Raw genomic sequence first — 13,425 nt, forward strand, 5'->3', positions numbered from 1 at the left:
ATGGAAACTTGAAATTGAAACATTGACTAGCATAAAACCTACCATCTGTTACAGTGAGGAAACTCGAACCGTGAAAACTTCGTGTTTTCCGAACATAAAGTTGAAGCATTAATTCTAAAAATAGATATGACGATATCCGTATTGCCTGTGAGTGGTGCAATTCTTACTTTAGACGGTAGTAAAAGAGTTGGGCATAAAATCTCAAAATCTTTAGTATTCAATATCTTATCGCGGTAGTAAGACAAAGGACAATATCCGTAGAACTCAATTAGGATGAAACAAAAGCCTAAACTAAGCCTTTAAGGCTTTGAGATAGAAAAACTATATTTTATGAATAATTAGAAACTTTTATTAGGATTAAACTTTGACGTAAAATATAGGATGTGGTGCAATCCAGTCAACTAAAAACATAAGAATAGCTATAACGTCATCTCTGGGTAGTAAAAGAGTTGGGCATAAAATCTCAAAATCTTTAGTATTCAATATCTTATCGCGGTAGTAAGACAAAGGACAATATCCGTAGAACTCAATAGGATGAAACAAAAGCCTAAACTAAGCCTTTAAGGCTTTGAGATAGAAAAACTGTATTTTATGAATAATTAGAAACTTTTATTAGGATTAAACTTTGACGTAAAATATAGGATGTGGTGCAATCCAGTCAACTAAAAACATAAGAATAGCTATAACGTCATCTCTGTAAAGACCCTGAGGGGGAGGGGGGGGGTACCTCAATGGCACCTCAATGGCACCTCACTCGAGTGATGCAGAACCGCCATTTCATATCTACTTACAGTATCCAATCAATTTATAAAATTTATATTTAGTTCATTATGAATTTTTGTTGTGACTTCTATATCAGAAGAAATGTAGAAATGTTATAAAGGTTTATTATTTCATCTTTTGAATTAAATTACAAAAAATAAACGGAAAGTTATGTTTTTTTGTTTGGTCGGGAAAGTGGCGGATGGAGCTATAAAGGGAAGACTGTAATAGACCACGTTGGATATACCACTCTCCTATTTTGTATAAATGGAAAATTTTGGTTGGCAATGCTACTCAGTTCACTACTTAACAACGTTGTGGTCGCATGTGTTTTCTTTTCTTTTCTTTTGCTTTTCCTATTGTTTGTGTGATATTTATTTCAGAAGAGCAATATGAAGGCAGCTAAGAATCCCGCAGCCAACTGCTGCATCCACCAACTGCTTACCTTCCCTAGCCAAGAAAACTAAGAACTGCTAAAGAACACCCACCTATAGCTACACTGAAAGATATCTAAACTGATTTTTATCTAAACCTACGCAAACGTTCATTGGTTATAAACAAGCCGATGAGTTTCATGTACCATTCAGCACTTTGTCATAAGAATCCTCGGTAACCGTCTATCGAAAGAACCTGTAGATCGAGTCATTTGTTCAATTACGGAGGCGTGCTCAGTTAGGATTTACTTCCTTCTTTACCTTTTTTGGCTGAAATTAGAAAAAATATCAACTTTCATGCAACCGGTTTCAAGATGGATTTCTCCTATTAACGACTTTATGCTCCTTCCGCAGGTCTAGCTCTCGCCATGACAACGATAACGTGTCGCAAAATTAAGCCGGAAATACTGTGTAGATGTAAGTAATTCAATCAACGCTGACATGAAATGGCTCGTCTCAGACTATCTTCCACTCGTGACCAAGGGGAAATAATCCCGTCTTAGTATTTCTTTTTTTCCTACGAAGATCATTCAAATTTACAAAAGTAGCCCTTTACGTGACGTTTACACATCCTCCCTTTCGAAATCAAGTCTGAAAATCGACATTTTTCGTCAAATAAGCAAAGTATTGATAAAATTAGCAGTCGATATTTCTCCGTTGTCAGTCGATATTCCTTCGTGCTGCGATAATTTATTCCTTATCGTCACGTGACCTTCACTGTTCGCTGATGCAGAAAGTAAATAAGAATACGTTTCAACCATGAGTGAGCTTTGCTGCCAATTTTGTAACCGGCTTTGACACTGCTTGTATACAAATACCTTAAAGTTCCCCTCGCATCAATGTGAGGAGAAAATCATATCAGAAATCGGCTGTAGCTCGTTGAAATAATGGTGAGTTTTTGACTGTACTTGTTCTTGATTACTTTAACACTGTTCTGACCCTTTCGAACCACAAAGCTCTTTAGCATTGTGAAGAACAGTATTTATGGTTGCTAGTGGGTTAAATCTAATGTTGGTAATCCTACATTGACAGTTATGGTACATTGAATTCCGTAGTTTATCCCACTGTATAGAAATCAGTGTCAATCGAAATCTGCTTTATCAGTTTTTCATTCATAGTCTATCCAGTTCACCGGACCCGTTTAATTTATCACATATCTTAGCGACATTTCAAAGCAACATCTTTTTTTCATTTCTCGAAAACAGAGGTCTTAAAATGTAAGTAGTCTTGCTTTTTGAAGTGCTTATCCATGACAGAACTGCTCTACAAAATCGTTAATATGACTTAATATGTAAGCCCTAGCTTATCGCACCTCCAGAAAATATTTCGCCATGTCGTTTTAGAACCAAACAAAGCGTTTTTCCACTGTAAGACAGTTCGGACTAAAAATGATTAGCGGATTTTTCATTAATTATGTGATATTTCAAATCGACATCCTCTGGCTTATATTTTCCCTCTGCTGTGAGGTTTCTCTTGAGTGTCTGTGACCGCCTCGCCGAGATTTTATAGTCCCACTGTCGGTTGCTTCCTATCAATAGCTAACATCTATACTACATGCTAGTGTTTGCTAATCGTTTGTTACTGATCCTTTTTATTCATTTTCCGAACAAATATTTGTACCAAGGGCCCTGTGTTTGACATTATGTTCTATCGATAATGCGTTGAATTAGCCAAGTGATAAAATTTTATAACATAATAACATTGCCACTACAAAGGAATGTTATTTTCATTGGAAGTTTTTCATAGATGTAATGATTAAGAACGTCACTGGATTTGAATAATAAAATACCTGCTGTGACGATTCCAATAACCATAAACTATACATTCCTCTTTTTAGTGAAATATATTTTCGATTGGTATTGCTAAAATTATAATACTAAGTGACATCCAAACTGGAGGGCATTTTCCCCCATAGACAGTTATAAACTAAATGCTGTGATATTTTCTTGGCATTTTTTTGGATTAACAAGAAAAACTGTACATAATTTTGTATTTTCCCTTGGAGTATTACTGTAGAATAACTTTGCTTTAAATGCTTATTTCCTTTACGTTTTGATATGAGTCTCTGGTCAAATTTGCTCTTACCAAGCTCTCTGGGCATCCAAATATCGTGACAGCTCTCTCTCAGTTCTTTTCCATTCATTGTTATGCAAATTTTTTTCCTGATAGAACACTATATTGTATCTAATTTTCCTTTCGTTTCATTTCGTTTCCTATTTTTCCACTATCTATCCTATCCTTTTGGTTCCTTTTGGTTCCTTTTGTTTCCTTCTTTTTCTTTTGCTTTCCTATCCTTTCTCTAGCTTTCTTATCTCTTATTTTCCTCTCTCTCAGTTCTTTTCCATTCATTGCTATGCAGATTTTTTCCCCTGCTAGAACACTATGTTGTATGTAATTTTGTTTTTGTTTCCTTTCCTTTCCTTTCTTTTTTTTTGGTGTTTAGAGGGGGGAGAGGGGAGGGGGAAAATAGGAATACTGCAAGCAAGAAATTAATATTTATATCTAAACATTTTTCTATTTCAAACATCATCCCATACTTTTTTTCTCAGATCATGTTAAGATTGATGTTTTATGGGCTACTTTAAAATGGTTTCCTGGGGAAACCAAATTTGGAAGGCAAACCTATAAGATTTAAAATTCAGCTTGTTTCATCTTGATTTAAAATTTAGTGTTTTATCTTTTTATCTTGAGTTGAGCTCCCATAACAAGTCCAGGCATTAGATAATATTATTGTAATTAGGTTATATTATCTTTAATTAATTACCTTTTAACATAATTTAGTAAATTTGAAAAATCAACTTTTTATTCCTCTAGTTCTACTTATATCCACCTTTCAAGAAAATTGTACTAAATATTTAGTTCAATTCGAAAATGATGATTATTGTTTTTAAAAAATATAGCCTTATTAAACTTGACAGTGTGCTTTTGGATTGGCTGCTTCATTGTCATTATTTCAGCTTCATGATTGAGAAAACCACAAACTATTTCAGGTTTATGACATGTGGTGTCAAGTCAGCCTTTTCATTTCAGTTTTGTTTGCGGGGATATTTTTAAGTATTATCATAACAGCAATTTCTGTATTGATTCAACTCAAGAGGTGCATCAATCAATCCTGATTTCCTTTTGAAAACCATCATGGATATAGGTTTCTTTGGACAAGGTTTGATATTTCTTAAAAGTATGTTATTATTTTGACGATATTTTTGTATTATATTTAGTTTCTGCTCTAAAAGAATGAATATAGGGCATAATTCTTCAACGCTATAGGTTTAAAATGATTCAAAACCATATAGATTTACTTCAGAGTATATAATTTCTAGATATAGTTATTATAGTTTTATATATATTGTGTGTGGAAAATATTTTTATCTTGTATTACAATGTTATACTGCTCTAAGAAACAGTCTGAAAATGTCTATGAATTTCTCAACAATTTCGCTTTAAAATGAAAGTTGCATGTTTGCTTGAACAGAATATTTTTCACTCTAGCTAGGGAGTAAATTAATGCATTATTCACTTAAAAACTACTGTGAGCTGCGTTGGTATTTCTAATAAAACAGTAACGATAAAAGCCGGGTAAATTTAACACCGTGAAAAGATGAAAAAACTTACTGCAGATGTTTCGGACGCTAGTCCGTCGGAGTAAATTTACCCTTTTTTCATTACATTATTCACTTGGTTAATTTTTATTCTTCTGTTTGATGTTGGGCAAGTTTAATCTCATTTGTACAGAACTTTTGCTACCTCAACTAATATATCGTACAGTACTATTTGAATATTATACTGACATAAACAATATCACTTTTAATGTTGGGTCTTAAATTAGAGCATTATTTTATCTAATTAACCATGGTCTTTAAAAACTGTCAGATTTTTTGATTAATGAAAGCTTCTTTTGAAGAAAACTTATTGTGTCAATACTTGTAATAGGGAAAGGAAAATGGTGGTTCAAGAAATCCTCCCAGTAGGCACTCAAAATCATTACGAATGGAGCGGGGATTCTTCAGCATTAATGACAATCAAGCAAATAGGTGAGTTTAAGACATTCTAATACAATTACCTGCAATTAAAATTCATATAAATATTTAATTTAATTCTTAATATCATTGGTTCAATGATCACCACATAGGCAAACAATAAGGCAACTGAACCAGTCTCAGCCTTGATTAGCATTTAAAATATTTTTTTATATTTCTCTTGATTATAACAAATAATGTCTATTATATATTGTAAGAATGAGTAACTTAAGGTAAAACAGCTGATGTCATATACTATAAAATGATAGTTTTGGTATGGCTGCAATTTTTTAAGAACTTTAAAATGATGCTAGATTTAATTTGATTATAAACTAACAGTTTTAACTTACAAGACATGCATAGAAGCATGTGTTTTTTGCCAATTAATCAGCTTACTATTAATATGTATAACATTAACTGTTGATAGTTATTATGTTAATGTTATTATGATAATCTAATCAAAAGAGTTATTAAACTAATTAAACATAAGTAATTGTGGTTACAAATTGTGTTTACTAATTTAAAATGTGTTTCTTTATACCCATGAAACAAATATTACTTACATCTAATTAGTAATACAAATAGACACAACTTTAAACAATGTTCATAATTAAAATTTACTAACCTAGATAATATAGTATACAATCTACCTCTATTAATAACGACATTTGATTTCCTTCCCCAAGACTCAAAGTCATACATTGAATGGGTTTTTGCTCACCATTATCCTATTATTATAAACAAACTATAATTACTTAATAATTAATTACAACTGCTTCAGTGAGGCCAGTCGACTGACTGGATTTGACTTCATGCATATCCAATACTTGAAGAAATTTTAGATTTCAATGTGTATATTATTTTTGGTCTACATTTTTAAAGATTATTTTTCATTTTATAATTTGTTTTATCCATAGATCACAGTCTTTCAGTGCTGCAGCAGCACGGGGTGTTAGACCGATCCCACTTCATCCCTCTCCAGCTGAATTAGAAAGAAGACATTCCCAAAATGTTCGACGTAGACATACAGGTCTTTTTGGGTCCAGACCAGCTGTCAAAGTTCCTAGAGTAGAAAGTGCCTTAAATATGTTTACAAAACTTCAAGCTGGTCTTAGGTGAGTGTACTTTTAATTTCAATTTTGAGCGGCCAATTAATATGGGCTTATATTTATGGCTAGTTGGAAGCTGGTTCAGAGCTGACAATACACTGTTTTAATTTCATTGGCTGCATGCTCTCAAATGATCAAACTTTAAGGAAAATACACAGGCTGTGGTGATACAGACAAATATTGAGTTTTTGTTAAAGTACATATGTATCTCATCTGTTTTCCTGACTATACAGATTGACATTTAGATAAGATTAGCCTCATTTCATTGACTTGTAGAAATATTTCATAAATACTAATGATACTGAATTATAGAATGCACAATTTCAACAATGCAAACCATTTGGAATCCCATTCGCTGTCACTGGAACAGTGAGTGAAGCATATTCTACACATATTGTAAGTGAGGCTATCCCTAAATAAATCTGTAGTCAAGGAATCGAATACAGTGGAATTTTACAAGTTCAAAAGTAATTCCCTACGTAATGCCTATCTAGATAGTCTATACCCCTATCCAATATCATTCATTCTATACTAGATTAATTAATGTGATTAATGTATGTATTTTATCATACATTTACGCATGCAATAATCAGGTTCTAAAAAACTGGACTTAAATAACTGTTGCTTAATTATTTTAATATATCTTTTTAAAACCACCTGTTAATGGAGGGGGGATGGTATCATGTCATTTTAAAATTATTTATATAATGTAAATTGTTATTATCTTTTTTTCAATTAGTGAATGTGCTACATACCTTCAAGAAGCTTTAAACAGTGTAGAACCTAAGGTATCTGTAAGCAGAGTGTCAACTTTACTGCTTATAATCATTAAATATTGCATGCAATACTTAATTTTTTAATTTTGGATCTTTTTATCTGTATCTTTATAACTGATCGGAATAAGTTGTGAACCAAAATTTTTGAAACATAAGGTTATTAACCTTTTTTTTTTTTGCACGTCAGAGAAAAAGATTAGTTGAGCAAAGAATAAGGTTAGTTGCTGCTTAATTCACAATCTGGTCCAAGAAATTGTATATTTTATAGTAGGTGATAATTTTTACTATTTGAGCAATAATGTTTAAATGTATTAATTGTTTGACATGAATAATTACATGTAATGAATAATTAATATAATGGTTACGTTATAATGAATAATTTCTTTATTCACCTAGGTTACTGGAATCAAGACTGCATGAGGTATGTCTTAAACATCTCAAAACAAATTGCAGAAGTTAAATAGCAAAGTTTAAATTTGATATTTGCAGTTATGCGGCATGCTGGGTTGACAGAACACAAGTGAAGTGTAACTCAATATCTGCCAACACCCAATCAAGGGCTTTATGACTACACACAGCACAGCAAGAAGTTTTTATTATTTCTTTTATAGATAATTCACAAATTACAGTACTTTCAATAACCATGCATATATATTGGATAGGAATGATACAAGGGCTAATCTGTGGTGTATTTCAACAGACGAAATAATTTTTTTTTTCTTCTTAGGTCTGATAATTCTATTGATTTCCTTGTCCTGACTTAATTGTGCCATACTCGGTTTCTTATCATGCATTGTGCTAGAAATGCATGCTAGTGCACATTGGCAGTTACATCATATACTGTCGTAACAGTTATTTGATAATCTGTTTTAGTTTTACAAAATTATTACTTATTGAATAATAAATATATACATCAAACTAACCTTGAATATTATAACAAATTGGCAGGTGAAAAAAAGCCATGTAGAAGCATCTAAAACTTAATTTTTACCAATGTCAACTTTGTGTATAGATTGCATAATATTTCATTGTATATACAGTATACAACCAAACATTGAAGATATACAGTACAATAATGTTTATCATTCACTATCTTTACATTTATAGATGGAAGAGCTGTTTCAACTCTATATGTATCAACAAAAAATTAGAGAAGGTACATGTACATGTGTGTCAAGATATTGCTCATTTTGTCATCAGCTTTCAAAAATGTTTACAGGACCCCAATACATGTATATTCTAGTTAATGTTTGAAATTTAAATTCTTTTGCAAATCCTGCCTCGATAAGGATTATTCCATACAATTTCTAAAATTTATTTCTACATGTATATACAAGGCTTGTAGTCTCTAGCTTGTAGTTAAAAATCCCAAAGTTTTTGCGATTACTTTCTAGTTAATAGTTTTTTTAATTTTAATGCCACTCTACTTTAAAATTAGGATCGAAAAATCTTATCCATGCATTGGGACAACAAGGATCCAAAGATGGGCTGGACAAGTGCAAGTCAAGTTATAAAGAATGTACTGAGGTAAAAAATGCATAACAAAGCTTTGACACACAATATGGACATAATGCAATCATGTTTCAGGGGCTTGATGTGGATATGTATGAAATTCTTGTTTTGAAAAAAAAATCTTGTTTGAAAATTCCAAGTTTCAATTTCATAAAATGAATAGTGTTTTAACATATTTAATTCATTTTATTTTCACAGAGACTTTGTGCCTTAGAGGAGGAATTAGAAAGCAAATTAGGCATATTTAGAATAAAAATAGAAGGTATGGCTTTTAATTGTGGAAATAAAATATGTTAAGAAATCAAACAAAAGAAGAGCTGAAAAGTCAATACTCTTGACTTAAAAACTTAAAAAGGATAAGAAAAATGTTTCTAAAAATGAGATTTGCTAAGAGTACACATGTTGATATTGCCTTTTGCAGGATTAGCAGGATTTGGAAGACTTTGTAGTGGAGATACTTATGATGTAAGTCAGTTTGTTGTTCCATAGCCTAGTCCTATTGTATGCATGTATAGGCAGATAACCTACTTGTTGGTTGAGGCATATAACATACTCCCCCCCCCCCCCCCCCCCCCCCCACCACCTCCTCACCCATCTTCTCAAGACAAAAAGATAGAAGGAAAAAAGAAAAAATTGCGTTCCTGCTTTTGACGATTGAGCATTCTTTTCACTGCCCTATTCTTTTGCATATTTACGATTTAGTTGTTTAATTTTCAAATATGGTCTAAATCTCTTAATTTTATTTCCCAGGTTTTAATCAAACATGGGTCGTCATTTAAATGGAAAGCAAGGTGTAAAATCGATAAAGATGGACAACGATGGATTGATAGTGAGGTAAAATACACATGCATGCACCGAAGAAAAAGCACTAAAAATCTTGTTAGCAATAAAACAATTTTGCCGCCAAAAGCTAATTTGTTGATTAGCTTACGGGGTTGTTCTTTTTCGTTTTAAATAAAACATTATTCATTATAAAATCATTTTTTTTAGAATTAATCAAACTTACAGTTTGCCAAGTCGTACAAGTATTGTTTCCCTTGCTTAAACTTCCAGAGCCTTTATAGAAAGACAGTTTTCCTGGTCTTGATTTTGAATCTCGGTCTGGTTTAATTCCAACTGACAAGGGATTGTCATTATTTTTTCCCCTTAATTTTTGTGGGAGAAAAATCCGCAGGCGCGCGTGGCAGGCGTAAAATGGCGCCAAAATATTACAAAACCTTTGATTGGCGGATAGAAAAAAGGGTTTTCTATAATGTTTTGTGATTGGATGCTAGTTATTGTAACTTTCAAATAACCACTCCAACTATAAAATTTTTATTTGTGATATTTTTTGTTCTTAACTATAAGTATTTTCTTTTTTCTAATTTCTTTTTTTCCTTTCTGTAAGGATTGGGTTTACCGCGGTTACTGTTTTGACTATTTTGTTTTGAGTCTTGTTTGTTTTTCTACCTTTCAGTTTCCACTACTTCCGAGAATTAACGATGAGCTATCGATTAGAGTAAGTTGACGAAGTCGCATCTAGAACATTTAGATTGTTTTATTATTAAAAATATGATAAAAAATATATGAATCGCTGACTTGTTTTGTCTTCAGGTGGTTGAAATGCGTAAAATTCAAGCTAATTTATCGGTTGGCAATATTATATTGCGGTCAAGAACCTATATCAAGGCCAGACCACAGGTAATCCAAACACTTCAACGATTATTTTAAATAATTTAAAAGGGATTGGAAGAGGTGATGCAGATTTTTCTAGAGTAAAAACTCAGAAAAATTTAGTTTGGTGACAGTGCTTTACCAGCCTTACCAGTAAATGTGATTATTAAAGGAAGATAATTCAGACACTAGTCATATCTGGCACTCATATGGAGTCTTCCTCATACTCGTGAAAATGCGAATGTCAAAAATCTAAAATCTAAAAGAAAAAGTAGGGAAAAAAAGCTTTCTGCTGTATTCATTTCTGTACACTTACCTCTTCGCCTTCCTTCTCTTTTCCTCTTCTTTTAATCTCGACTTCTGTCGTCCGGCGCTTCGCTTTCCGTTTCTTTGCGATGCTTTCTTTTACTTTGCTTTCTTTTCATTTCCTTTCGTTTCATTTCCTTTCCTTTCTCTGTTAACTAAAAATGGATAAAAGAAAAATTCGCTTTTTTTTCTTCTTCACCAAATCAACTTTCTGTCCCGAGGTAATATGATAAAGCAGGAAATGAGAGATAAAAGCAGATTTTTTGGTAATACATCGAAACGGAAACAGCTTATCGTTTTATTATACGCCTACGAAGTTTTACGCTCACTTTTGTCATGGGCTGATACTCCATATATGCCTCTATACAAGCCCTATTGTATATAATAGAATATTTACACAGTGTTTTACCAAGACCACACGTAAGTATATTATATATCTATAGTTTATATCGTTTTATTTTAATCTATTTAATTTTGTCTCAGACGTTTTCGGTCCCTCTAAACAGCACGGGATCTATGAAGTTAAAACTTACAGTGGAATGGAGGTTTGTAATCATTTAGATTTTAATATTGATATGTTTAAGTATTGTTATGATAACTCGGTGTACTAGTTTTTACCTTACCGAAAAAAGATAAGGGTGCGTTTTAAACTTTTGCTATTTGACGAGGTATATTCCCGCTTTTGGTTTCAAATGGTATAAAATTCCAAACTTGTGCATGGAATGGCTTGCAACAATACGCTGGTTGTCCGCTCATATCAGCAGCTTAAAATTAGAGCGAAGGTCTATAAAATTAAATGATTGACCGTGCAAATTAATTTAGTATCTGAAATTTGTCTTTGATAAGAAGTAAAAGCAGTTTATACATGTCTGGCTCCTCCAATACTCCTTATTCTTAAGTAAAGACAAAATAAAATGTTAGAATAGGATTTATTGAAAGTAATATGTTGTGCAACACTCAAATGGCCTTCCAAGTAAACCGATATGCGATTGGATAATGATTATCATGCCTCGCTTTGCTATTGGTTCAGTTTTAAAGCCCTTTTGAAATCAGAAATCGCTTTAGGAGACGAAGTAGCCATGTTAACTCTGCAGTCATAGTATTAAAAGCCTTGATATTCAATCACTTATTTTTTTTATTTCTCTTTTTGCCTCTAGACCTTTCTCTGGCACAGCAGAGAATACCATACGATCAAAACGACCTCAAAGTTTACTCTCAGAAGTCATCTTTGTACCTGGCGGTGAGAATAACGATGCCATGTCGATCTCAACCAGCCCAGCTCACAGCCAAGGAAGCAACAAGAACCTACAATCAAACAAGTAAGATTATGGAAGCTACTGATACTATAGAAATATCAATCAAGAAAAGATAGCCGACTGAAATAAAAAGGGTACACAAGGATACAATAAGGATTATGAGTAGAAAATGTCTTATTTTTAGTGAGGAGGCACAGCAATATTGCACTCGCCTCACATCACTGGGGTCTCGGGTTCTATTGCCGGCATCACATATGAGTAGAGTTTGTTATGTCTCTCCCTTGATTCGAAAATTTTCTCAGGCGTCTTCGTTTTCCTCCCTACGCCACGCCTAGCAATCTAAATTTCAATTCGATCAGTGTTAGTCGTGCCCTGGCTTTGATAAATCCCGGCAGTAATTCAATAAAAGTCATGATTTGAACTAAAATGAAGAGCCGCTTTTCTTCTGTAATAATTGATATTTTTGATTTGCACTTCAAATTTTAGTTCAGCTTTTTTAAATGCTGCATGGGCCAACAAATAGTCTTTCTCCGTATTTTGAACTAAATCTCGTTTCAGTGTTCGCGGATAAAATTTAAAGTATCTCGTTTGTATTTTCACTAGTGTTTAGTCATGACCGATGGATTGTCACGCATGCGTCGTATATTTAACTACACTTTTATAAAGGAAAGACTATTATATAGTTTGTTAACTACAAAACTAAGATGTTTTCTAAATTCACAGCTCCCTAAACGATAGTGAGGACGGACAGAGAAAATATACGCCCGAAAGGGTAAGTACTAAGCAAAATAGCATGCAACTGAGGCAGTGTACCAGAATGGGGGAATCGATGTCGGGTTCAGAATGAAGCTCATATAAAATACAGAAAAAACGGAATCTAAGTAAAACTAGTTTGTTGAGTTCGAAAGGCGTTTCTTGTATGTTTTAAAAAACCACAAATGATTTTTTGTATGTATCAACTGTGCTGATGACTGACGACTATCCTAATCATAGCCTGCGTTGCCGGCGGACTGCGATAATTATTGTGCAACGCAGGCTAATTGTATCATTTGTATTTGGTGTACTTGCGTGCTGACACTAAGAACGGCTGCGGGGGAGACTATGTACAATGCTTCTATGCTTTCAGTTTTTACTTGGACCATGCCTTAAAATATTTCAAAAAAGGCTGACGACAAATGTTTTTTTTCCTTTTTTTTTTTTTTTTTTGATAAAAATTTCTACCCATTTTTATATTAAGGTCACATAAAACCCATTTTTGAGCTTGTCAGAAATATATTTTCAGTAAAACTGTCTTTCTGTCTGTTTCTCTAGGCACATCATATTGCGATCATCGCCGACTCTCCACCAGTGTTTGAGAGGGACTACATACTCGGGAATGGAATATCAGAAGAACCTGAAGAATTCAGGCACGCCACATCTCTAGACCGTGCGGTAATGCACTTGATACCGACATTTCAGTCGCATAAAGGTAAATATTTAGTCTTCGGTCCGTTATACTATTAGTACGGTTTCATTTTAATCTCATGTTTGTAATGTACGTAAGGGATGGATCATCAGATAATTGACGGGAATTTGCTAGTGCTTGCTCGATATTTTTATGT

At 33.1% G+C, this 13,425-nt stretch overlaps 1 protein-coding gene across 5 annotated transcripts in view; it reads left to right on the forward strand.

The window, feature by feature from the left end:
- Positions 1 to 13,425, forward strand: part of LOC116303757 (rho family-interacting cell polarization regulator 2) — a 29,229-nt gene that overhangs the window by 1,528 nt on the left and 14,276 nt on the right. Inside the window, exons 2-18 of one of the 5 annotated variants that reach the window (XM_089039794.1) lie at positions 1,551 to 1,613; positions 5,127 to 5,227; positions 6,130 to 6,327; positions 7,061 to 7,109; positions 7,285 to 7,313; positions 7,494 to 7,518; positions 8,205 to 8,253; positions 8,536 to 8,624; positions 8,808 to 8,871; positions 9,031 to 9,074; positions 9,360 to 9,443; positions 10,066 to 10,107; positions 10,203 to 10,289; positions 11,052 to 11,113; positions 11,726 to 11,887; positions 12,548 to 12,596; positions 13,136 to 13,292. In XM_089039794.1, coding sequence (XP_088895920.1) covers positions 5,184 to 5,227; positions 6,130 to 6,327; positions 7,061 to 7,109; positions 7,285 to 7,313; positions 7,494 to 7,518; positions 8,205 to 8,253; positions 8,536 to 8,624; positions 8,808 to 8,871; positions 9,031 to 9,074; positions 9,360 to 9,443; positions 10,066 to 10,107; positions 10,203 to 10,289; positions 11,052 to 11,113; positions 11,726 to 11,887; positions 12,548 to 12,596; positions 13,136 to 13,292 — 1,234 coding nt within the window. In that variant the 5' untranslated portion in view covers positions 1,551 to 1,613; positions 5,127 to 5,183. Of the gene's footprint in view, positions 1 to 1,550; positions 1,614 to 1,919; positions 2,087 to 4,237; positions 4,375 to 5,126; positions 5,228 to 6,129; positions 6,328 to 7,060; positions 7,110 to 7,284; positions 7,314 to 7,493; positions 7,519 to 8,204; positions 8,254 to 8,535; positions 8,625 to 8,807; positions 8,872 to 9,030; positions 9,075 to 9,359; positions 9,444 to 10,065; positions 10,108 to 10,202; positions 10,290 to 11,051; positions 11,114 to 11,725; positions 11,888 to 12,547; positions 12,597 to 13,135; positions 13,293 to 13,425 lie in introns of those variants that run through there. The other 4 variants (XM_031713352.2, XM_031713353.2, XM_031713354.2 and 1 more) reach the window with 4 other exon arrangements.

The sequence above is a fragment of the Actinia tenebrosa genome, unplaced genomic scaffold (assembly GCF_029948245.1).
Source record: "Actinia tenebrosa isolate PJP-AT-01 unplaced genomic scaffold, QUT_ActTen_1.0 PGA_scaffold7__59_contigs__length_16204524, whole genome shotgun sequence".
In the NCBI taxonomy this organism is placed as follows: domain Eukaryota; kingdom Metazoa; phylum Cnidaria; class Anthozoa; order Actiniaria; family Actiniidae; genus Actinia; species Actinia tenebrosa.